Source organism: Rhinatrema bivittatum, chromosome 4 (genome assembly GCF_901001135.1).
Source record: "Rhinatrema bivittatum chromosome 4, aRhiBiv1.1, whole genome shotgun sequence".
NCBI classification, from domain to species: Eukaryota; Metazoa; Chordata; class Amphibia; order Gymnophiona; family Rhinatrematidae; genus Rhinatrema; species Rhinatrema bivittatum.
The window spans coordinates 442,251,814-442,278,560 of NC_042618.1; the positions used below are offsets into that span (position 1 = coordinate 442,251,814).

General features: G+C 44.5%; 1 protein-coding gene and 1 long non-coding RNA gene across 2 annotated transcripts in view; one reads left to right on the forward strand and one right to left on the reverse strand.

Moving 5' to 3' along the window:
- Positions 1-519: 519 nt before the first annotated feature.
- LOC115091342 lies at positions 520-26,214 on the reverse strand. Its single transcript, XR_003856677.1, has 3 exons — positions 26,152-26,214; positions 919-978; positions 520-658 (listed from the first exon to the last, which is right to left on the reverse strand). It is a non-coding gene; the product is annotated as an uncharacterized LOC115091342 (long non-coding RNA).
- The window catches only part of LOC115091341, a 33,293-nt gene continuing 10,847 nt past the window's right edge, over positions 4,302-26,747 (forward strand). Inside the window, exons 1-3 of the mRNA XM_029601593.1 lie at positions 4,302-4,428; positions 20,659-20,733; positions 22,343-22,446. Coding sequence (XP_029457453.1) covers positions 4,357-4,428; positions 20,659-20,733; positions 22,343-22,446 — 251 coding nt within the window. The 5' untranslated portion in view covers positions 4,302-4,356. The remainder of the gene's footprint in view (positions 4,429-20,658; positions 20,734-22,342; positions 22,447-26,747) is intronic.

A 26,747-nucleotide genomic window follows, 5' to 3' on the forward strand; every position in this document is an offset into this window, starting at 1 on the left:
ATCTAGGCCTCAGCAAGTTGCCTCAGTGTGTTCCTGATCTTTGTTCCTGTGTTCCTGGTCTTCATCTTGGCAACCCCTGGTCTTCATTCTTGAGTTCCTTGTCTTCATCCTCTGGTCAGTCTTCAGTTCTTCAGTGTCTTCTCTTGCCCGCCTGTGCTGTTCCTCATTTTCCTGCCTGCCTATCTATCCCTTCTTCCCTTGGACAGATCTCTGGTTATGACCTCGGCCTGTTTGACCTGTGACTCTGACTGAACTCCGCTGCCACTGACCACTGCCTGACTCTCAATCACAACTGAACTTCTCCTGCCTCCAACCACTGCCTGACTCTTGACCACATCTGAACGCTGTCTGTCCTGACCGCTGTCTGTCTCTGACTACACCAGTGCTAATCCTGTCCTGGACCCTGGCCTGTGACTTGTTCATCTCCAAGGACCTCCATCTCATCCACAGAGGCCCGCATCTAACCCCTGCTGGCCCCAGCACCCGAGGGCTCAACCTACGGGGAATGAAGGCTTGTATAGGTGAAGCTCCAGTTGGGCCTTTGCCACAGCCAGCTCCGCCAGCTGACGGTGGGGACCTGCAGGGCTCCTCCCTGCAGGTTGTGTCAACTCCGCCCCGGTCCAAGGGTCCACACCCGCAACAAAAAAGTTCCAAAACCCTATGCAATAAAAAAAAAAGTCAGTTTGAACCACCCAATAAAACTAACATTAAAATTATTCAAGAACATCATTCATTCAATCAGATCTATATAGGAGTGAAAACTGGAGTCTATACAGGATGGGACAGAACCTGCACCTCCAGTTCAGTAACAAACACTCCACATCCACAGAAATTCTCCCAATGGCAGAGTAGAAATAGGATGCTTCACCTTACAATTCACCATATAAAAATATATATATATTCAAATTCTAGTCTCACCTCAGTACAGCGACACAAACTCCCTCTACTGCCAGACACTCTGTGAAGAAACACAAAATTCTGCAAAAAAAAAAAGACACTTAGAACCTATTCAGCAAACCTGCCAAACTAAAATAGCACCAACTCCCAGGACTCACAACAACAGTGAAAGAGCAGCACTGTTAATATTACAATAGGCCCAATAACACAAATACAGCTCATAAGAACATAAGAAATGCCATACTGGGTCAGACCAAGGGTCCATCAAGCCCAGCATCCTGTTTCCAACAGAGGCCAAACCAGGCCATAAGAACCTGGCAAGTACCCAAACATTTGATAGATCATAAACTAGCATCATACTGTGGGGGAAAAAAAATCTGGATTGTGACAAATCCCTACACAGAAACTATGCGCTAACAGAATCCCTTTCCTAGGTCACACACGCAGAACACATATAGACCCTTACCTAATACAAAATATTATACCACAGATTAGTCATGGAAGCCCCAAGAAGCCAGGCTGCATCTAGTGCAACACCTGAGGAGAACCAGAAGTGCATTAAGAGGAGGAGAATGTTCTAGTCGTTAGAGCAATGGATTGCAAACCAGGGTTCATATCCTGCTCTCCCACTGATGCTCTTTGTGACCTTTGGCAAATCACATTATCTCATATTGCTCTAAGTACCCACATAGACTGTAAGCTCTTTGGGACAGGAAATTATTGTACCTACATTCTGCAAATCACCTTGAGCATCTATTGGGAAAGGCAGGCTAAAAATCCAAATTTCCCTTCCCATTTTTGCCTATACTAAACAAAATATAAAGATGTGACATGTCTATTCCTAAAGCTGACATAATCCAATCTGAAAATAAAAATGTTTTCTTTTCTACCTTTGTTGTCTGGGCATTTTAATTTTCAAATTGTCTTGGTCCCAGTTTCAGTTTTTTACTTTCTCCTTGATGGTCTTTTTCTAGCATCTCTTTTCCATAACCACACTATAAACTTTCTTTGACAGTAATGATTCTGAGCAACTAAAGCAAATCTCTGTGATTATTGGAAGGTGTAACAGATCAAAGTGACAAAGTAGGAGTAACAAATCACCAGAACTGGATGGTATCTATCCCAGAGTCCAGAAAGAACTCGAACATGAAATTTCAAACCTGCTACTAGTAATTTGTAACAATTTAAAACAGACACAATACCTGAAGACTAGAGGGTGGCCAATATAATGCTGATTTCTAAAAAGGGCTCCCGGGTGATTCAGAAAACTATAGACAGACGAGCCGGGCATTGGTGCCAAGCAAAATAGTAGAAGCTATTCTTAAAAACAAAATTGCTGGTTATATAGTTAGACATGTCTTAGTGGGGAAGAGTCAACATGGTTTTAGCGATGGGAATTCTTGCCTTACAAATGTAAGGGACCCTCTAGGGTCCTCACTAGCTATTTGGCGCCTACCTTAAGCCCTAGGTTAGAATTAGGTAGGTGGTAGGTGTTTGTAGACCATCCCTTGCAGGTTCCTCCTGTGAGGATGCCGAGATTGGTCAGCCGGCCTCTATAAAAGCAGGCAGAGCACCAGGAGCAGTGGGGCAGTTTTTGTTAAGAGGTTCAGGGGAGGTGGAGAGTTTTGCTGAAGTGTTTCCCTGTATTTAGACCCTGTAGCCTGGTACCAGGGGAAGAGATGTATTCCTGGTGTGGCAGAGAGTATGTCTGGGAGTCAAGTGGAAGAAGAGTTTTGAGAGAAGTTTTGTTTGCTCGGATCCTGGTCCTGACGCGGGACAGTTTCTCCCCTGCCTGGGGAAGGGCAGGAGAAAGAGCTGTGATTCCCTGCCTGCCTTGCAAAGGAGGGACAGTGGTGTCTTGCCAGTGGAGAAGGGAGCTGCAGTTTTTGAGAAGACCTTTGTTCCTGTTTTGTTGGGAGGAATTGCCAGTGGAGAAGGGAGCTGCAGTTTTTGAGAAGACCTTTGTTCCTGTTTTGTTGGGAGGAATGTTTGCCACCAGTTCCTGCCTGTGAGAAGGAGAGATTTTGAGTTTGCACTGTAGGCGTTTCTAACCCAGAGGCAGTAGATCCCACTCTCTATCACTCGGGAATGCTGGGTCTTTTATTCTGGTGCCTGCCATCCAAAGGGACACTGACTCAGCCGTGCAGGACTGAGAAGAGTAGTACTTTTGAAATTTTATTGTGAGAAGATCAGCTGGAGAAGTTTTTGTTGCTCGTTAGACATGAAGTATTTTTGGCTACCATAAATTTATTTTGGAACACCCCGACAGAGGGTCTTCTTTAAACCAGGTGCCCTAAAGCAAGAACATCCCAAGCGTAAGTACACCTGAGAGTGAAAAAAAACTGAGGGGGTAATATTCAGGAAGCAGATTAGTGGATAAGTGGGTTAAGTGGATTATTCAGGAAGCAGATTAGTGGACAAGTTATCCAGCTAACGTCCCGGCTGAATACACTTGTTTAAAGTTATCCGGCCACCTGTAGCTGGATAACTTAAGAGCCTAACCAGGTATAGCTGGTTAGGTTTTTAAGTTACCCGGTATTATGCAGCAGCTTTACCCCTCCAGTGCAACTTCTAACAGAGTAGCGCTAGAAGCACCCGGAGCGGGGAATTATGTACCTGGTTCCTGGCTAGGATTATAAAGTATGGAGGGGGAGAGGGTCCAGGCAGGGCGGCGCAGCACATAGAGACTGTGGGTTGGTGGGTTTTTATTTTTGAAAAGAACAGGGGAAAGGAGGGGCCTGAACTGTGAGCCCCAGGATATTCGTTGCACATTTAGGGGTGGGGGAGGGGAATGCACAGCCCAACGGGGCCACACGAAATTTTGTGGGGGAAGGAGGGAGATCATGTCACAGGTCCTTCTACATCTTTTGATTTTATTTAAATAAGCAGCGCTACTTACCCGGATCTCTTTTGAAGATATCTGGATAAGTAGCAAGTTATATGGCCACACAAAGTTAGCAGGCTAACATAGCCAGATAGAACTGAAATTCAGCAAAGTTAGCCAGTTAACTTAAACAAGCCCTGGAACACCTTCTTTTTTTATCCTGCTAAATTATTTAGCCAGATAAGTGGCTGAATATGGCAACATTTTCCATTTAGATGGATAACTTGTGGGACTAAGTTCTAACCATTCTACAATGGAGAGAAGATTGAGATAAATTTGGGAATTGGAAGAAGGATTATGCTTTCTTCAGTCTGATTAATTGGAAAGGAGAATTGGCTTCCATAAAGTAAAATAGAAGAGAGGTCACACATTTATAAATCTTTCTTCTTCCTTAATGTTCATCAGTTTTATTTTACATCTAAGTGCTTTAAAGATTCTTCATTCCATTTAATCAACTATCAGTAAAAAAAAGTTGGACACTGCCTTGCTTCTCATTGTGATTTCTGCTGCTATAGACTGTGGAGATTGTCAGTGCTGTTTACAGGGACTGGAAAAAGGGCTGTGTACGTTGGTGAATGCAAAAGGGCATTGGACCGATTTTAATTCTATGTGCTGTGGGGACAGCATTGGGGTTCTTTCCCACCCATGTAAGTAAACATAGAGATGAAGGTGAGTCAGTTGCTGTAATGTATTTGGATTTTCTGAAGGCATTTGACAAATTCCCTCATGAGAGACTCAGGAAATTAATAAGTCATGGGATACGAGGCAGTGTCCTATTGTGGGCTGGTAACTGGTTTAAAAAGACAGGAAACAGAGGGCGGCACTCAATGATCAGCTTTCCAAATGGAGAAAGTTCATTAGTGGAGCGCCACAGGGACCTGTACTGGGATCTGTGCTGTTTGACATATTCATAAATGATCTGGAAACGGGAACAACAAGTGAGGTGATCCAATCTGCAGATGAGACAAAATTATTCAAAGTTGTTAAAATAGCAAATTGTGAGGAACTGCCGATGGACTTTTGCGAGACCAGGAACTGGGCATCTGAATGGTAGATAACCTTTAATGTGGAAACGTGCAAAGTGATGCACGTAGGGTAAAATAATCCCATTTACAGGAGTCACCACCCAGTAAAAAGACTTCGGAGACCTTGTGGACAATATATTGAAATCCTCTGCTTGGTGTGCGACAGCAGTCAAAAAAGCAAATAAAAGGAATGGCAATAAAACGGAAAATATATTGCCTCTGTATCAATCCACGGCGAGTGCTATGTGCAGTTTTGTTTGCCCCCCCCTCTTAAAAAAGACATTGCAGAAATAGAAAAGGTGCAGATAAGGGCAACCAAACGATAAAGGGGATTTAAAGGCCTCCCCTATGATGAGAGGCTACGCAGGCTCGGGCTCTTCAGCTTGGAAAAGAGGGGAGACGTGATTTGAAGTTTATAGAATCATGCGCGGGATGGAACAGGTTAACAAAAGACAGTTATTTACCCTTTCAAATAATACTAAAACAAGGGGATGCTCCATGAAACTAACAACCAGCAGATTCAAAACAAATCGTAGTCAGTTCCTTTTCACTCAGCGCACTATCAAGCTGTGGGATCTGTTGCCCGAGGATGTGGTCAAGGCAAATAACATAATGGGGTTTAAAAGATTAGCCATGTAGAGAAAACCATGGCTATCCCTGGGAGGAAGTGACAAGAAACGGATCTACTTTAGGGATTTGTTGGGTACTTGTGACCTGGATTGGCCACTTTCACAGGTTAATGGAAACATAGAAACATAGAAATGACGGCAGAAAAAGACCAATCAGCCCATCCAGTCTGCCCAGCAAGCTCCCACACATTTTCCCACACTTATCTGTTTCACCAACCACCAAGTTCAGGGTCCTTGTTGGTAACTGTTTGATTCAAATTTCCTGCCATCCCCTGCCATTGTTGCAGAGAGTAATGTTGGAGTTGCATCAAAGGTGAGCATAAGGCTTAATGGTTAAGGGTAGTAACCGCCACATCAAGCAAGTTACCCCAATGCTTATTTACCCAGACTGTACAGATCAATGCCTTGTTGGATGTTGTCTGAATGTAAATTCTCTTTTCCACATTTCACTGTGCCATTGAAGCAGAGAGCAATGCTGTATATGCATTCAAAGTGATGTATCAGGCTTGATTGGTTTAGGGTAGTAACCGCCGTAATAAGCAAGCTACCCCCACTCTTATTTGTTTACCCAGATTGTGAAGTTCAGTCTTTGTTGGTTGTTATCTGAATGCAAATCCTCTTTTCCACATTTCCCCTTGCCGTTGAAGCATAGAGCAATGTTGGAGTTGCATTAACCGTGCAAAGGCTTATTGAGTAAGGGTAGTAATCACCAGGTAGTAGCATCCATTCCAGCAAGCCACCCCCATGGCTCTTCTCTTTATTCCCATCCTTGGTCTGGACCTTGGTGTTGTGTCCGTCGCTGCTCGACGCCCTCACTCCGCCCTCTTTACCTCTGTGGCGACTCCCTCCGGGTCTGATGGACGGCTGGCCGCCGCGGCGCCTCCATGCCGCCTCCCTCCGGTGTCCCCAGACCGGCTTGACGCTGCAAATCCGCCATCTTGTCCTGATGCCTAGGGCGCGCACGTGCGTCCCGACTCTTGTACCAGCAAGGGCGCGAACCTCAGGGGCGTTCCCCTGAGATGACGTCATCTGCTTCCAATATTTAAAGGTCTTTGAAAACGCTAACAAACTGAGTTAGCAAGGATTCGTCCAAGCTACTCTGCCTCCTCGGACTTACCAGAGGTACCCACTCCTCGGGAGCCTCGTTCTTTTCTTTATTTTCAAATTACAGATAGGAACCGGTACTCGCTCCTCGAGGGCCCATGTTCCTGGACACTCTGAAGATTCTCCTTGCCTGTAAGCTATCACTGCTACAAACAATTGTGAGTTACCATCGCTCTCTCAGAGCTTTCCCTGGAACCAGGTACTCGTTCCTCGAGGGCCTAGTCCTTTCCAGATCCTGAGCTTACTTGAGACCTTACGTGAGTTTTGTCATCTAGTTCTGTTCATGAACTCTGCCTACTCTACCTACTCACTTTCTACAGTTTCTCAACAACTCAGCCATCCTGGGATCGTTGTTCCAGTACCTGAGGGACTACAGCCCTGCCGGGCATATCAGCTCACTACTGCCACCTCTGGTGGTTTCTAATAACCTGTTTAATAAAAGAACTAATGTGTGTCTGTCTCCATACTCCAGCCTAGCCGGTGGTCCCTCTCGGGGTATCCTCCCGAGGAGTAGTCATCTGTCATCGGCCCAGGGATCCACCCACAACTATATCAGATTCATTACAGATTGCTACTCATTAGCAAGACGATATCTGATTCACTACAATATTGCTGACTCCTCCCTCTCCAGGAGCCTGCTATACAGAACTCTCTCTACAGATTGCTCCTCCTATCTGACTGCTCCTCCCATCAAGCATCAGATTTCCAACAGATTGCTAACTCCGCAGTCTAACCCATAACAGATTGCTAACTCTAGCAGCAGATCCATAACAGATTGCTAACTCCCTAGCAAATCACTAACACTTGGTCCGACCCAGCATGGCATTTCTTATGTTCTTATATTTTTGTCTCTTCTCCTATCTTCTTTTGCTGTATCTGTTTCTGACATTGATCTTTCCCTTTCATCTGCTTTCTCCATTTCTCCCCTTTCTGCCTCTGTAGCTATCCATACCTAGATTTCACCCCTTCTCCGCCTCACTCAGCTTCCAGTCCTCATTCTTCCTCTTTTCAATTCTCACCTGCCTACTAGCTTTCCCTCCCCCTCTCTCTCACTCCTTCCCCATTCACTCTCTAGTCTCCCATTTCCACCCTTTGTATTCACTCCCTCCCTAGCCCTCAGCTACCTTCTCCAGACTCTTATTCCCTCACCAGCCCCCAGTTCCTTTCCTATCACTCATCCCCTCCTAGTGTCTGGTTCTGTCTTCTGACTCTTGCTCTCTACCCAGCTTCCCATTCCCTCTCTTTTACCCACTTCTCAGGTCTCCCATTTTCATCCTCTCTCAACTTCACAGATCTATCCCTTTCCTCTGTCTTTCACCCTCTCCACAGCACCCTGTCACTTGTCCTTTACCTACCTGTCAACCCCTTCTCAGCCCTTCCATCTCTCCAGTTCCACACCCCAGCCCGTCTAACGCACCCCTACTCATACTGCTCAGCCAGTCGCCAAGTTCCTTCTGTCCCTAGTCCCTGCACCTCCACTTCATCCCCGCTCTCCTTCTTCTCTCCCTTGACCCCTCTTCCTATCAGGACAAAAAGTGCTCTGGCAGACATCAAACCAGAGGCTGCCCAGTCTGAGACTGATACCTTTTATATGGAGCCAGGAACATTGAGAGCCTGATGCAGGGCTCAGTCACTGAGGAGCCAGACTGGGCCTTAGGAGTTCAAAAGGGATTGCTGGGAACATTGCAGTGTTTATAGCAACTAAAGGGCTGGAAGCAGAGACAAGGTGAGCCACTGGCTCCAGGAGATAGACCTGTTCTACCAGCCATGTTCTTGCTAAAGTATTATTACTGTTCTATGCCAAGTCTTATAATTGTGTCTCTCTGCAAGGAGCAGGATTACTGTATTTACTGACCCAGATTGGGGCCTTCCTTACATGGATAAAGAATAACTGGGTTAGATAAGAGACAATGGCAGACCAGAGCAAGGGGCAGGAATTCTGTCTCCTTCTATTGCCTCTGTTCTTGTCATTTCTTATGTTCTTCTATATACAAGTACAGGAGGAGGTGAGGCTACTCTGGCCCAGTACAGTGCTGCACCCTAAAAAAAATATAGCTAGACCAGAACGGTCTTATTTTAGTCCAACATAATTTGAAAATTAAGATACCAAAGCCCAGAGATCATTCACGGCTCCCCCCTCCCCCGCCCCCAATGCACAGACTTTCCAGTTGTGATCTAAGGGACATCCTGTGGGGAAGAAAGGATTGGGGAGGCCAGGACGGAGCAGCACAGCGAATAAGGAAACTCTGAAATTCAGGTCAGGCTTTCCTAAACTCCCTAGGAAGCAATTAGTCCCTTTACAATGTACAGGTCTAACCGTGACTCTCTAACCTTTGGGCTATTCTTAGATTCGTTCTCTAGCCCTGCTTCCTCCGAGACAGGACAACTGCTGGGAGTGCTGTTTTCTTTGACGAATCCTGTTCTGTGCCCTTGTGGTTATCTCAGCTGCTGACTTACAGGCTTTAGGAGAGCACAGAATATCATCACAAATTTTTAATGAAGCCTGCTCAAGTGGGATACTCTTGTAGAAGTGCACCGGAAAAAGGAGCCATGTCCATTCAGGTGCGCAGACAAGCCGGGGGCGGAAGAAACGTTCACGATTACAGAAATATATGCCAAGTGAAACACAATACTATTGTAAACCCCAAACCACCGCCCACCCTGATCATTGCACTGGCGGTTCTCCCCTTAGCACAGTGGCGAGGCCGCTGAATGTTTTTATGTGAAAGTGACCGGCGTCTGCAGGCTGGCTGGAGGCTACATAAGGAATAGGGACCTTCCTTTTCAGTTTTTATTTTATTTTTCCTGGGAGTTTATCAGTGTTTATTACAAAAGGAACAAAAAAAAAAAAAAAAGGACAAGTCACATTGTTCCACTGATTTCTCCTGGGTATTTTTTTTTTTTTCTTATCATAATAAACACTGATAAATTTCCAGGAAAAATCAAATTAAAAATGGAAACTTGAAGGTCACTTCTCAGTTGTATTATTAAAATGGTACTCACACAGATCAGGGTTGAACAGGATAAAAGGATGAGAGAAAGGAGTACATAAATTGTTAAAAGAATGCAAGTGAAAATGGTAGATTTGCCTTGTGTATATTCACTTTCGTATTGCATATTTAACAATTCTTATACTCGGTAGGAGACATGTACACAGTGTGTTGTACTAAATGAAAATAGATTAACCCAGGAACACTTCTGCATCAACTGGAAAGTAATATCAGGCAAATATCCCTCGTCTCAAAGCAACAAATGACCATATAAAATGACTTTTCTAAGAAAATCTATACTATCATCAAGCAGACAAAGGAGTAGCCTAGTGGTTAGAGCAGTGGATTATAAACCAGGAGACCAGGGTTTGAGGCCCACTGTTACTCCTTGTGACTGTGGGCAAGTCACTTTACCCTCCATGGCTTCAGGTACAAACATACAGGCTGATTCAGTAAAGTCTGCAGGAGAGTGGGCAAACACCTGCTCTCCCAGCACAGGCCACTAGCCTGTGTATGTGATATAGTATTCAAATGAGGTCTGGCACCTCCTTTTTGATAGGAGCGTCAGCTGTCAGCAGGTTTGACAGCCAACGCTCAATTTTGCCGGCGTCGGTTCTCGAGCCCACTGACAGCCACGGGTTCGGAAACCGGACGCCGGCAAAATTGAGCGTCCGGTTTTTGACCTGACAGCTGCCGGCCGACTTCCAATTTTTTTTTTTTTACTTTTTTTTACTCTTCAGGACCTCTGACTTAATATCGCCATGATATTAAGTTGGAGGGTGCACAGAAAAGCAGTTTTTACTGCTTTTCTGTGCACTTTCCCGGTGCCGGAAGAAATTAGCACGCGAATAACTAATAGGGCTATCAACATGCCTTTGCATGTTGAGGGCGCTATTAGGTTTGGCGGGTTGGACATGCGTTTTCTGCCCCTTCCTGAATAAGGGGTAAGGGAAAAACGCGCATCCAATGGCAGGTTAACAGTGCGGAGCGCACTGTACTGTATCGGCCTGTTAGATTGTAAGCCCTCTGGGGATAGGGAAATACCTACAGTACCTGAATGTAATCCACTTTGAAGTGCTGAAAAAAGTGGAATATAAATCTAAATAAATGAATACAATTATGAAACCCAAACTGTTTATGTGGAAATCTGTCATTAAAATACAAGGTAGGGAAGTTTAGAATTTAGTGCTTTCTCCCTTAACTCCTTTACGTTACCAAATCAAACTAATAATAAAGCTCCATACCCCATATGAAATTTTTGTAATGCTACCAGAGCTGAGCTAGCACTCACTTGTTTTAAAACACAATGAACATGCTGTTGATTTTCAAAACAATAAAATATAATTTTTAACTGTTTAAAATAATCCCAAACCTCCATAAAGGGCTTCTAAAAGGACAAAATATGTTTTGTTTTTTTCACATCTGCTCTCGCACTGACAGAAATAAGAAATGTCATACCAGGTCAGACCAGTGGTCTCTCAAGCCTGATCGCTACTTGTTTCCAATGATGGCCAAGCTGCATTGCTTGGATGAAGCATGTAATGGGGAGATCATACACTCTTATTCACCATTGGCTCCCAGTAAGAGGACGCCTTCCCCAAGCCTACCACGCTAAAAGTTGGCAATGGATCTGTTCTCCAGAAACTTTTGATGGTTTGTTTTTTTTTTTACTTTATTAGGAATTCACCATGTATGCTATATACAAACAGATGAAGAAGTTACATTGAATTTATTAAAAAAAAAAAAAAAAATCCCAAATAAGATATTTAAACATCTCAAAACCTAAAAGAAAGAATTATAAACTAATGTCTCTTAGCCCACTATTGGGGAAAACCAAGAAAAGAAACACATCAAATAATACAATAAAAAAAAAGAATAGATGACACAATATTATCAGGGAATCTATAAATACACTCTCATGCCATTTAAACCATCCTTCTTGAACGAAGCCAAGAGTTTATAGTGGGAAACAGCTCCCTATGTATATTTTAAAGCAGTTACTTGGGTGACAGTGATTCCCTAAGGCTGTGAAAACAGAGCAATATAGAATTAAAACATGCACTTTGGATTTGATTTTACTAGAGTTGTTTTCCCATTCTTATTATTAAAAAAATTATTTATTTTATTTATTTATTTAAAAATGTTTCTATACCGCTTTTACAAAGAGTTTAGTCAAAACGGTGTACAAAAGATGTAAATCATAAAATAACAATTAAAAAATTACAAAAATCTTATAATAAAATAAAAAATTCCTCCACCTCCTGCTCTTTGTATACTCCTCCTTGTTCGCCCTCCCTGTTCATTGTAATTTCTACCTTTAAAGTTACATTGTAAACCGGTATGATGTATGCATACTAATACCGGTATATAAAAGTTTTTAAATAAATAAATAAATAAAAAATACAATAAACAAAGTTCATAACTTATTAAATCACATCAAATCAGACATAACAAGATCAAGATAAGTGCCATCTTATGGTTAAGAGAAAATGGATGGTTATATTGAGTGTGAAGTGGTTAATGTTTAATTGGAGCAATTTTGAAGGCAATCTGAAACAGATGAGTCTTTAAGGATTTCTTGAAGTGAATTGGGTTGGATAGTGATCTTAATGAATCTGGTAATGCATTCCAGAGGATGGGACCTACTACTGAAAAGGCCCTTTTCCTTGTGATATCTAATTGTGCTTGCCGAGGAGAAGGCCTGTCTAGCTCCATACTACAAGCTTTGAGAAGCACAGGTTGATGATTTTGAATATTCCCACTGCTACATCTACTCTATGAATCCACAGAAACAAATAACAGGCCAGACTGAAACAAAAAAATGACTTTTCCCCATCTTGTGCCTATGGAAGAAAAACGTATTTGTCTCAGTCACATTTGGAAAAAAAATGCAAGGTAGAGTTAACGAACCCCCTCTAAAGTCAACAATACGTTTGGTTTGTTTTCAGTATTGATTTTGAAGTCACCAGTACATATGAAACCATAGAATTTCTGAAGCCACCGTACAGTTAGTTTTGTTTGCAGAGAACAGAAAACTATCTATAGCTTTATGATCTTGATCTGGAACAAATGCTTGCACTCTCTATGGATTTTTCTCATGAGAACACCACAAGGTCAAATACTAATGCTCTAATACCAGGAATAACTTCCATAGAAAGGGACATTAGACATTCAGCAGCATTATTAATAATGCAAAGTAACATAAATGAAAAAGAGGTTAGAATGGCAAAAGGATTCTTGTATCCCAGACCTCTGATACCTTCAGGTTTTCACAGGGAGTCTCTTTGCTGACCCAGCAATAAGCACATTTTGCTGCAGATTCGAATACGCTCTTCAGTGGTGGTTTTGCTCTGCAGGATCCTACTAGTAGTAGTCTCTGCAACATTCCTGATATTGCACATTAGAAAACGAAGCAGCCATTTCAGCTGATCAGCTGCGGCAGTAGAAGCCTGCTGTAAGCAGAGCGAAGCATTAGTCACCAGAAGCTAAATAGTCCCAGCCAGTTCCAGGCACCCTGAAGCTCTGCTTCCGTGACATCACTCAGCTTCCCCAAGGGGCCCTCTTAGGGTACTGGGGCCCCAAGCAGTTGCTCTGCTTGCCTGCCCCATCCCCATAACCCCCTATAATCAGCCCTAGCTGAAACATCAGAACTGCAGTGTCAGTTGAAATAAAGGTTAAAACAATCCAGTAAGATCTAGAGCATTCAGCATGCATCTGTAGAGAGGACAGCCATTGCACGAGGATGGTCAATTGGATCAGGAAGAACATAGTAACTTACAAACTATGCTCCGTGATCCAGTGGGTTGTGAACCTTTGCTGCAGGTTTTTCAGAATAAGGGGTCAGGAAAGCATAAAAGATGCACAGGAGGATTTGACAATGGATAAAAAAGGAAGTAAAAGAAGAGGCTGGTGAGCAAATTCCTTTCTAGACTTGGACCCTTCCAATCCTCGGTCTAAAGATTTGCGAAGGTTGAACGTGAGGCGAGTTCTATTGCATTACTTGGAGGTTACGAACAGCTTCCGCTTGTCGGACCATCTTTTCGTGCTGTGGAGTGGCCCCGGAAGCGGACACAAGGCCACTAGGGTCACTGTCACACGGTGGGTGAAGGAGGCTATTGCCTCTGCGTATATCGTTCAGGGTTATCCGGTTCCGGTCCGAGCTCGTTCTACCCGGTCACAAGTGGCTTCGAGGGCAGAGTGTCAGCAAATTTTGCCACAGAAGATTTGTAGAGCGGCTACTTGGAAGTCTTTGCACACCTTTGCTAGGCATTATCGGTTGGATGTCCAGGCCCCAGATTCTGGGGGTTTTGGAGAAGGTGTGTTCTGAGTGGGACTCTTGGATTCCCACCCCACTTAGGGAAGCTTTGGTACATCCCAGGATTCTGGGCTGATCTGGGTACGTACAGGGAAAGGAAAATTGGTTCTTACCTGCTAATTTTCGTTCCTGTAGTACCACAGATCAGTCCAGAATCCTACCCATTTCAGAGTTGGGGAAACGGAGAGTCCGCTCGGTCGGTGATTATTGATTGCTCTGCAGATTTGTTTGAAATGTTCACACAGGTTTCTGCTCCCCTTTTAGAGTGCGAGTATGAGCAGGATTTGTTATATGTGTTACAGGTTTCTCTTCCCTCTGCTCATTAAGGGGTGGAATTGTTAATAGTTTTTATTAAGGTTTATTCTTTATGCTTGGATACAGTGTAATACTGATGGACTGTAGGTGTCACCTCGAGGTATAGGGTAGTGTCAGTCAAAAACTTCTGTGTCTCCATCTGCTGGAGGGGAGGCAGGGCCCAGGAGCCTGGACTTATCCGTGGTAGTACAGGAATGAAAATTAGCAGGTAAGAACCAATTTTCCTTTATTTACTCTCTCAGATAATAGGAGGACTAGGGAGCACTCTATGAAGTTAGCAAGTAGCTCATTTAAAACAAATTGAAGATAATTCTTTTTCAGTCAGCACATAGTTAAGCTCTGGACTTCATTGTCAGAGGATGTGGTTACAACAGTTAGTGTAGCTGGGTTTAAAAAAGGTTTGGATATGTTCCTAAAGGAAAAATCCATAAACTGCTATTAATTATTAAGCAATAGTAGCCTGAGATTTATTTAATGTTTGGGTACTTGCCAGATACTTGTGACTTGGATTGCTGTTTCTGGAATGCAATAGATTACAAGATCTGAGGTAGCATGGCTTTACCAGAGGTAGGTTTTGTCAGACGAATCTGGTCAATTTCTTTGATTGAAGACCAGGACAGAGTGCTAGATGTAGTGTACTTAAATTTCAGTACGTAGAAATGACGGCAGAAGAAGACCAAGTGGCCCATCCAGTCTGCCCAGCAAGTTTTCACACTTATTTTTCTCATTCTTCTTATCTGTTACTCTGACCGCTGAGGTCAGGGCCCTTATTGGTAACTTTTGGTTCTAATTTCCTTCCACCCCTGCCTTTGTTGTAAAGAGCAGTATTGGAGCTGCATCAAAGTGAAGTATCAAGCTTAATTGTTTAGCGGTAGTAACCACTGCAATAAGCAAGCTACTCCCATGCTTATTTGTTTACCTAGCCTGTGCAATTTAGTCCTTGTTGGTTGTTGTCTGAATATAAATCCTTTCTTCATTCCCCCCTGCCATTGAAGCAGTGAGCTGCGCTGTATATGTATTCAAAGTGAAGTATCAGGCTTGATTGGTTCAGGGTAATAACCGCCGTAACAAGCAAGCTACTCCCACGCTTATTTGTTTACCCAACCTGTGCAATTTAGTCCTTGTTGGTTGTCGTCTGAATATAAATCCTCTTTTCTTCATTCCCCCTGCCATTGAAGCAGAGAGCTGCTTGGCTATGCATTGAAAGTGAAGTATCAGGCCAATTTGGTTTGGGGTAGTAACCGCCGCAACAAGCAAGCTACTCCCATGCTTATTTGTGAATGCAAATCCTTTTTCCCACATTTCCTCTTGCCGTTGAAGCATAGAGCAATGTTGGAGTCGCATTAACCATGTGTATGTTTATTGAATAAGGCTATTAATCATCAGGTAGTAGCATTCATTCCCGCAAGCCACCCCCATGCCTCTACTCTTCATTCACATCCTCAAGATTTTATGGATCTACAGTATTTATCCCACGCCCCTTTGAAATCCTTCACAGTTTTGGTCCTCATCACTTCCTCCAGAAGGGCGTTCCAGGCATCCACAACCCTCTCTGTGAAGAAATACTTCCTGACATTGGTTCTGAGTCTTCCTCCCTGGAGTTTTAAATCGTGACCCCTGGTTCTGTTGATTTTTTTCCAACGGAAGAGATTTGTCGTTGACTTTGGATCATTAAAACCTTTCAAGTATCTGAAAGTCTGAATCATATCACCCCTGTTCCTCCTTTCCTCCAGGGTATACATATTTAGATTCTTCAATCTCTCCTCATAAGTCATTCGATGAAGACCCTCCACCTTTTTGGTCGCCACTTGGAACCGACCACTGCCTGCCTGACCAATCTCTTGGTTGCCGCCTGGAACCAACCACTGCCTGTCTGACCACTCTACTGTCTGCCGCCTGGAACCGACCCTCTCTTGTCACGACTACACACGGACGGATTCTGGTATTGACCCTTGCTTTGGCTGACCTCTCTTGGACTGATACTCTGGCTCTGACCCTTGCGCTTTACTCGGACACTCTCTTCTGACCCCCGGTGACCATTGGACCTACCCACTTGGATAACAACCCGCGGCCTCCACGTGGCTAGACCTCCAGGTGCTGCCTGTCTCATCTGGAGGACCTCTCTGAACTGTTGCCTTCCTGAGGTCTCCGGAGCTTCCAGTTCAGGTCTAGCTCAACCACTCTGCATCAGTCGCGCACCCTTGCTCGTGGTGGGCACACCCCTCAGATACCTCTCCGGGAGACCACCGGAGGCCCACCTAAGCCTAGGTGGTCCGGGTACCCAAGGGCTCAACCTGCGGAAACCCGGACTGTTATTGGCAAAGCTCCAGCTAGCCTCTGTCTCCTTGTGTGCTCCGCCTCCTGGTGGCAGGTGCTCTCTGGGTCCGACCAGAGGGCCGTACCAATCCTGCACCAGGCCAAGGGTCCACCTCCAGCGCAACAAAATCCTTTTGAAAATTAGCCCCTAAGTGTTGAAACAGAATTTATATTCTCTCTGTTGGCCTTGAATCCAGCCTTACAAGTCTGCCTACACCTTTTTTGTGCTATTGGAAAATAAGAAAGCCAGTGATTATAATGGAGGGGGCCCCAGGAAACTCCTTGTAAAATTATTGTATGATAAAAACGTGTGTCACATTGAGAGGAGCAGAGCTGGTGAGAGCAGCTTGTTGGGGAAAGGTCAACACATCCCTGAGGAAAGATTCTCTGCAACAAACATTCTTCTTCTTTTACTCTGTATCACATAACACCTCAAAATCAATTTGAACAACCTCCTATCTTTAAAGCAGACAAAAGTTTCCTACAAAAAAGCTGTTTTTAACGAGCCAGTGCAGCTTTTCCTGCTGGGGATCACTGTCTTTGAAAAAAATATCCATTATGGTACTGAGGGGAGATATGATAGAGGTTTCTAAAATAATGAATAGATTGGAACCGGTAAAGACAAATTGGTTGTTTATTCGTTCAAAAAGTACAAAGACTAGGGGACATTCAATGAAGTTACTAGGTGACACATTTAAGACAAATAAGAGAAAATTTGTTTTTACTCAACACATAATTAAACTCTGGAATTCACTGCCAGAGGATGTGGTGAAGGCTGTTGCTATAGCTGCATTTTAAAAAAAGTTTGGACACGTTTCTGGAAGAAAAGTCCATAAATCATTATTAAAGTGGACTTGGGGAAATCTATCAATCTTTTGAGAATCTGCCAGGTACTTGTGACATGATTTGGCCACTGTTAGAAACAGGACACTGGGCTTGATGGACCTTAGGTCTGACCCAGCATGGCAAAACTTATATATTAATCTGTGTACAACATTCACAACTTGTCTCTGACCCATATTTCCTTCTGCTTCATCTCTCTATCACACCCACACTTACATTCCACATATTTTATACATGCATACAAACCTTTATATAATACACAGCACATATCCATGTAAGTATGTATTCCTTAGGACTGTGATAGTCTTCATCCTATATGTTATAAAGAATGACTTACTCTATGTAAAATCAGATTTTCAGGACAATACGCCACTCAGATGTGCAATCATTTTCAAGTGAATCCCACTTGACAAGAAATTTACAGCACAATCGCTGAGTAATTGAAGATTTTCCATTATACATGTAAATGTTTGAATTCAGGACCGGCGAAATAGGCAGCTGCCTAGAGCACCACAATTTGGGGGCAACAACAGCATGGCTTCTCCTTCTTCTCACCTGTGCGGCCTGGAAGAGGAAGTGGTGAGTCTGCACAGGCGGGAAGGAGGAGAGGCCATGCAGTTGCGGCCAGAACAGGAAGAGGCTGCATCAGCCGTGGGCCCCCGCAACATTGGAGCATAGGAGGAGCAGCAGCGGCAAACGTACGCCTCCACCCACTCCCCCTGGCAGACACAGAAAGCAGAGCAGCATCAGTCCTCACAGCCTCAATAAAAGATGAAGAGTCCTGTCTGCCGCAAGGGCTGAAGGAGGAGGCTGCCGTTGGACTTGCACTTCTGTTGGGGAGAAAATGAATGAGAGAGAGTGTGTGTGTGAGCATGGCTGTTTGTGTGTGTGAGAAAGCATATCTGCCTCTGTGTGTACGTGTAAGTGAATGTGTATGTGAGCATATCTGTCTGTGTGCAAGAGCATGTTTATGTGTGTCTATGAAAGAATGTCTGTTTGTGTGAATGTATGTGAGAGCATGTCTCTGTGTGTGAATGTATGTGAGAGCATGTCTGTGTTTGTGAGGCCATATATGAGAGAGAGGAGAAAGACTGTGAGCAACAACCTCTCTCCCCTGCTAATCCGGAAATCAATGGATCCCAGGTATAGACAGCAGGGGATATTTTTATCCTTTTTAAGTTTTACGTATTGGGTGGTGTTTGTGCCTGTTATTCTGAAATCTTTTATTGGTCTTTGGAAATTTTATATGCGTTTTAAATTATTGGATGTTATTTTGTTTGTCAGCTGTTTTGAAATATTTTTATTAGTACGGTTTTTACTTCTGTTGATGATTTATATTTCCTGTGTTTGATGTTAATGAGGAATTGTAATGTTTCTGTTTTTCCATTGTTGCACTGCATACATAGTCTGGCTTGTTACAGGTTACAGTTCAGTTTTTGTCTGCATGTTTGTACTACTACTTTATGGTCACTTTATTCTGCATTTGCTGAGGATCTGATTGTATTGTGCATGTGTGACTGAGTTGATGTATTCTGCTAGTGTGTAGGTTCTCTGTAGGGATCTATATAGCAGTTGGCGTTTTCCTACTAGTAGGTGTATTCGCATTATAGGGCCTGGTGTAATAATTTCAGTGTTGCCTTTTCATAAGTAGGGCTGTTAGTGCTTGAGTGCTGGCAGTTATTGAAGTTTTGGTATGGGAGATATTGAAATTATAATTCAGTTTATTTGAGGCTTTCTAGAGCCAAGCCTATACTCAACACACAATACCGTAGACCGCCTACCAATTTCCAAGTTCTTCTTAATTTTTTTACTTTTTTGCAGGGTTTTACAGCACAGCATACATTCATGTTGTAAGTGATATTTATATCTCAGAAGACTGTACTTGAAATGTTCTTGTTCATGTAAAATCTATTCTAAATGCATGTGTTTTGGGGGGGGGTGGCAGGTAGTAAGTTTCGCCTATGATGCCTAATACCCTTGCACCGCCACTGCTTGAATGCCTCTGAGTTGAAGATGAGGGGGACGTCTTTAACCACCTCCTCCCTGCTGAAATGCACTTACCCCCCATTGAAAAGTTACGGTTTGGAAGAAGTGTTCAAATGGTCATACACAAGGAAGTGTCTCATCCTTAGCACTGTCAGCTCTAGGATATCCAAGTGGATGACGTTTTGAATTTACTAAAAATTTTGTTTGGGTTGCAGCGACGGCACCAAAACTCTCTTCTCTCTATCGTTTTGTACGAATAGCAAAGGAAAATCAGCCAAATGTTCCTGGAACCAAGGAGAGAGAGGTCCTAGGAAGGGAAGGTGTAATGCAGCATAGTGACAGAAGAAAGTGAGTGCGAGCAAGCTGCATGCAAATGTTTAGGCTGGACCTCTGCTCTATTCCTCCCTAGTGAGACTGGACTAAATCGAGCCGTTGGTTCCGGATTGTTGTATTTTTATATTTGCTGATGTACTAATATGCACTGCGTTTTATTGATGCATTAGCATGATGTCCTTTATTATTACATGTAACTATTGGATGGAAGCCGGTGTAAAAGTATAACGTGACTTTTTTTTTTGTGGGGGGGGGGGGGGGTAGGGGGTGGATATAGTAGTGGGGAAGGGGGCGTTCATTTCTTCCTTTCCCTCCAATGAGATCAGCTTGCACAGAAGTAGGAACTGGACCTTGTACAATGTTTCTGAAAGCACGAGGTAGCTAAGCAACCAGCCCTCAAACTGCAGGCTGCGAGGGAGCCGGAGAGGCGCCGACGCTCACCCAAGGAAGCAAGCAGTGGCTTCTTCTGGCGCGCGCTCTGGCACCGGCTTTCCTTGCACCGGGGTCCGAGCAGCGAAGAACAGCCCTGGAATTTGACCTCTTCCCACGCCCGGCTCCCTTTATTCACTTCTGTCCGAGAACCAAAAAGGGTGGCTACATTTTTTTTTTAATTCCTTTTTTATTTTTTTTTAAAGACTGAATTGATAACAAGCAGAGATTTAAGTGCTCACTTTGAAGTTCTCATAGGTGTTATGAGGACAGATAATTGCAAGGAGTTTCAAGTTTCTTATTCGCGCTTATTCGTTGCCAAAAAAAAAAAAAAGTAGCCGCTTGGAGATTTCTTTTGTATGTGTTAATGTGTTACATGAGCAGCCACTGGCAGCAAAGACGACGATGCTATTGCTCGCGGGTTTCAAACTTGTGCTAATTCAACCGTTTTCTGTGTGTGTTTTGTAAGTAGGACAAACCAGCTCTGCAGTGCTCCTGAAGTTTTGCATGTTGAAGAACAGTTGGAAGAATCTGTGTTGCTTTTTTTTTTTTTTACGTTTCCTTTGAGTAACTTTATTGGCGTCCCTCCCAGGGTCCTCTCCAGATGTCTTGCGACGCAATGACTGTGGCATGGCTGATTACCAGACCTCTGTTTTTCCACGACCAGGTATTTTCTCCCTCTTTCCTTCATGCTTTTATTCCTCTCTGTTAACCGAGCGCACCTTATTACATCAGTCTATGTGCACACACTTTTGTGCTTTCAGCTTTACTCCCAACGTAACAAGGGGGCCGATGCAATAAAATTTGCGGAAAGCAGGCGCTGACTTTTCAGCGCCCGCTTTCTTAGCGCAGGCAAGGCACCCGCAAGGTCAGCGCCATGCAATAAACAAATTAGGGGGGTCGCGCTTTTCTGTACCTTTATTCAGTGCGCTCAGCTATTAACGCCTGCCCCAATGCTGAAAATTGAACTCCTGCTCAGAGATGCACTAACGTTGTTGGGGCTAGTATTAGTCTGTGGGGCTGAACCTGGAATTTCTGGTGTGGGGTGGGGGCCTTGTACTCAAGTGCGCATAAGTCATGCTTTATGTGCAGAGAAAGTGCTTTGTGCACGATTCTTGCTTTCAACACAGGAAACCCAATTTGTGCGCATAACACATTTCCTGTGTATATATGTTGCATGTGCGCTAAGGATGCCTTTCTGCCCACATCTGCAATTTGGTGTGCATTTTTAAACTCCTGATGCATTAGTTTACCATTGTCTTACTGCATTGGGAGTTAATTCTTTTTTGTGTGTGTGTGTGTGAATACGATAATATGGGCACCCAGTACCTCACTCATCCATCACCACCTTTCACATTCCAAATATTCACAGACACATTAGTTTGGGTAAACAAGGCCGCAGCTTTATTATATGGAAGGCCCGAGTCTTACATACAACTTAACACCCCCCCCCCTTTTCTTCCAGCTTTCCCCCAACCCCCCCTCTATCCGCCGCTCCCCCCCGGCAGGATAGCCTTTTACCAGCCAACCGGCTCGCCGTTCCAGCACTCCCCCCCCGGATTAAACTCCCGCCGCCTGCTTGCAAGGAGCCAACCCGGGTGGACTCCCGCCGCCCACCTGCAAGGAGTCCGGCTGGGTCGCTCCCGCCACCTCGAGCAAGGAGCCCATCACGGACAACGGCCCCCAGTTGTCAACCCCCCCCCCTCCACCTTAGCTGAAACCCTCTTTAACAATTAACACAACTCCAAACAGTTCTGACTCGGGCCAACCGCCCAACAACCCCTGCTGCGACAACACCCCCAACCATGAACACAATACACACAATAAGCACGAGGGCGGGTGGGAGGGAATCTCGCCGCGCTGCCTGCCCTTGCGCCATCCCGAGTCCAACTGCCTTCCCCCACGCCCTGCTAACTCCCTCCTCCCCCCTGCACTACTTTTCAGCCAATCAGGGCTGCCGTTGCCTAGCAACGCGCCCTGCCATGCCCTTCCTGTCCCTTCTCCATTTCCTCCCTGCTTCTCCCCCCCCCCCCCCCCCCTATCTCCAGCCCTTCCGCTGACCTACCGGTGCCCCCACGCTAACCCCACTCCTCCTCCGCCCTCCCCCCCCCCCCGACTCCTGGGCAGCCCAATTCCCGAGTGGGCCTGGGCCCACATTATACAGCTCCGAGCGGACCAAAATGTGCACTGAAGCTCAGCGCACAGTTTTTACTCACATCTTAGTACATCGGGGCCTGTGTTTGGATCTTTTAGATATAGCCAATTTTACATTTCAGATAAAAGCCAGAACAAGTAAGCGGGCCAAGAAAATGCCAGAAGAGCTCCCCACTGATGTAAAATTTGTGACTGCTAATCCTCGCCTTGCAGGTATTATTAACAGGTAAATGTGACTCACTATTCTGCTGCAGCACTAAGTGCTGGGAGGAGGATTCTGTCATATATGTTTCTTGACCATGTAGGAGTTAAACCTATTTTAAAAGACTAACTTGGAAAAGTTTATTTTTTTGTTAATGTTTTCTGCAAGATCTTTTATTTAAAATATCATTATCAAAAGCCCAGTATTGTATGAGTAAAGGACCAAACTGAATACCTTGAAGTAGCACTGGCCCAGGGGTTCACTGGCAGTGCTGCACACTGCTGTGCCGGAGACCAACTTTTGATCCCTGAATCTGTCTCCTGCTCTTTTGGGCCAGCCACGGCTGAGGATGCTGCAGTGTCAGGGTTTACAGATCCCAGGAAGGCGGGAGGGAGGAAGACTCGGCCATTGCTCAGTAACAGCACCTGGGTTCCTTGGGCCCACCCGGCTTGCAAAGTGGGGAAAGGTCACGCATGCCAAATAGTGGTGACATCCTAATTTTCAATTGCTGGATGGCGAACCCTTTCATCTCAGGGGAACGGGCACAGTGTTACGTAGCTTTTTTGGCTCCAGGCCTCTGATTCCAATCCCAGCTCAGGTGGCCTATGGGGGAACGAGATGGTGGTCTCAGTTCAGTTTCAGGGGCCAGAGCAGAATCATTCACATCAGGGATCCTGTCAGATTCCTATGAATGTGTGAGGACACGCCTCATCACTAGCTCGTGACAAGGACATGATGATCATGTACGAAGTCATATTATAATTAAACATTTTAAGAGGTTCATTTTCAGTAGTAGCCAGTACTTTCCATTCCTGCAGATACTTTGCATCCACGAGACCACAAGTGAATCTGTAAAGGTAAATTCCCCTATGGAGTTTCCCTTTCTGAATTCATCAGCTGACCAGTGCTACCTGGATGCTCTTCCCCCGTATATTTCGCAGGTGCCAAATATGTGATGAAAAACAGGAGGCAGCAGGTTATAGTGATTTAAAAAAACATGAAATCCCCAGGCATACTTCCTCCTGCCTGCCACCATCCTACCCCCAAGTGCCGCCCCTTCTTCCCCACTAAGGGCTCTGGGGATTTTTTTTTTAAGTGGGGAATTTCCATGGGCAAACGCCTGTTCACTCACAAAGTTTTGCATTCCTGAATATAGACAAAAATATCTGGAAAAGCTAAATGAAGCTGGGAAAGTAGTCAGAAATGCAAACATTCGAATGGAAGAAAAAATAACAAATACGGTAAAATGGGGTGACCAGACTTAGATTGGAAGTGAGATAAACCTCAATCGATTTTCAGAACAGCGTGTTTGTCAGGAGCTAATTAAACTTAAAGTTGATAAGGCGAGGGGGGCCACGTGGGATATATCGGAGGGTATTGGCAGCTCCACTGGCTGACCTTTCCAATGCTTTCTTAGAGCCTGGAGCAGTTACGGAGGACTGGAAAAGGGTGGATGAGGTTGCTATTCATAAAAGTGGAACCTTTTGTGAGTCTGAACTCTGTGGTGAGCAGATTAATGGAATCGCTGCTAAAACAGAGGATGCTGCAGATTTTGGAATCCAATGGGTTACACGATCCAAGATAGCATGATTGTAAGAGAGGTAAATCTTGTCAGACAAATATCAATTTCTTTAATTGGGTGATCAAGGGAGAGTGCCAGATGTAGTGTACTTGGATTTCAGCAAGGCTTCTGACACAGGAGACTTATAAATAAATTGAGCGCCCTTGGTATAGAAACTGGCTGAGTGGGAGGTGATAAAGGGAAGTGGTAAATGGGGATTACTCTGAGGAGGGGGGCATTACTAGTGGTCTGCCTCCGGATTCAGTTCTGGGACTGGTTCTTTTTTTCAATATTTTCATTAGCCACTTAGCAGAAGGATTACTGGGAAAGCTTTGTCTCTTTGCTGATGACTCCAACATCTGCAACAAGGTAGACAGCCAGGAAGGTGTGGGAAATATGAGGAGGGATCTAGCAAAGCTCAAGGAGTAGTTTAAAATCTGACAGCTGATGTTTAATGCTAGAAAATGCAGAGTAATACATTTAGGCTACAGAAATCCAAGACGGAGGTTTCGGTCTTGGAGGTGAAATCCTTCTAAGCACAAAAGAAGAGTGGGATCTGGGAGTGATTGTATCTGATGATGTTAAGGTGGCCAAATGGGTGGATAAAGTGACAGCAAAAGCCAGAAAGATGCTTGGCTGCCTAGGGAGAGGAATGGTCAGCAGAGGAAGGGAGGTGATACTGCCTCTGTGTAGGTCCCTGGTGAGATCTCGTTTGGGATACTGTGCACAAGTCTGGAGACCGCACCTTCAAAAAGATATAAAACTGATCGGAGTCAGATCAGAGGCTGCCTGGAAAATGGTCAGTAGTCTGTACGGGGACTTAAAGATCTAAACATGTATACCCTAGAGGACAGTTAAGACAGGGGAGATATGATAGAGACCTTAAATACCTCCAAGGTTTCCATGCATAGGAGGCGAGCCTCTTTCATCAGAAAAGAAGCTGTAGAATGAGGGGTCATGGGATGAGGGTGAAAGGGGGTAGATAGACTGAGGAGTAATCTTAGGAAATATTTCTTTTACAGAGAGGGTGGTGGATGCATGGAACGGTTTCTCAGTGGAGGTGTTGGTGACAAAAACAGTATCTGAATTCAAGAAAGCATGGGATAAATACAGGGGATCTCTGAGGCAGGGATGGGAATTGTAAGGCTAGATAAATTGGATGGATGGGCAGTTCAGACTGTGCACACTGGCATTCTGCCCAGGGGCTCTGACCTGGAGGGTTAATCTCACTGAGGTCTACACTGGGGTTTACCTGAGAGGCTTATCACCTGCATGCACACAGGACTACCTCAGGGGCTTACCCAATATAAACACCCACAATTACTGGGATTATACCTGGGGGCTTGAAACCAGGATCTTATTCCCTACACAAACTTTGATACAGTACATCACGGTTCAGGTGCTTAGGAAAGTAAGTTTATTTGAGCAATAGGAGGATAGAACAAACAAACGGGCCGATACAGCACTGTGGTAATAGCGCGTCCAAAATGCGCATCCAACACCCCCCCCCCCCCCCGAACCTAATAGCGCCCGCAACATGCAAATGCATGTTGATGGCCCTATTAGGTATTCCCGCACGATTCAGAAAGCAAAATGTGCAGCCAAGCCGCACATTTTGCTTTCAGAAATTAGCGTCTACCCAAAGGTAGGCGCTAATTTCTCTGGGCACAGGGAAAGTGCACAGAAAAGCAGTAAAAACTTCTTTTCTGTGCACCCTCCGACTTAATATCATGGCAATATTAAGTCGGAGGTCCCGAAAGTTTAAAAAAGTAAAATATTAAAAAAAAAAAAATAATTTTAAATGGGCCCGCAGCTGTCGGGTCGAAAACCGGATGCTCAATTTTGCTGGCGTCCGGTTTCCGAGCCCGTGGCTGTCAGCGGGCTCCAGAACCAACGCCGGCAAAATTGAGCGTCGGCTGTCAAACCCGCTTCGGTCAAAAAAGAGGTGCTAGGGACGCGCTAGTGTCCCTAGCGCCTCTTTTTACCGCCGGGCCTAATTTAAATAAATTAAGATACTGTATCACACGCACAGGAGAGTGGCCTGTGCGCGCGCCGGGAGAGTGGGCATTTGCCCGCTCTCCCGCATTTTTACTGTATTGGCTCGAAAAGAAGATCATACGAAGTAAGGGTAGATAATAACAGTTGATACAAATATATAAAAAGCTTACATGTTTCCAAAGGATCAGCATGCGCTATCTTGTCCAGAAGCACGCTCTCCCTCTCTCTCTAGCTGTTATTACTCCTTATACATTAAATGCTTGGGAAAAGCAGTGATATTCCCTCCTTCTAAGTTCTTATCAATTTCAGGCACAGCCTGTGGCCTTCACTCTCTATCAGGCTTTAGTATAAGTTAACTGTTTGCTTTCTCATCATAGACCTACTGGAATAACTAAAATAGACTTTTGGCCTGTTGTAAGCATTTCACAGTGCAAAACAGTAAATATGAGTTCACTCAGAGGTTAACCTGTGGCCTTCAAACTAGTCTGTGTCTGGGTGAGAACTGCCCAACCGCCACACACATCGTCAGCCAAAGTAACAAAAAATGGCTCCAACAGCCATAAACCATCATAACATGTAACAAGAATGTTGTTAGGCAGGAGATCCGAGGATGAGGGACCTGAAGAATATTGAAATGGAGATAGAAAAAAAGACATTGACTTGTTTTAATAGTGTTATAATTACCTTTGGAGACTCTAGCTGTCCAAAACTTTAGTTGGACCAACAGATTGAATTTTGAAGCCCAGTGGCAACATAGCGTTGTAGG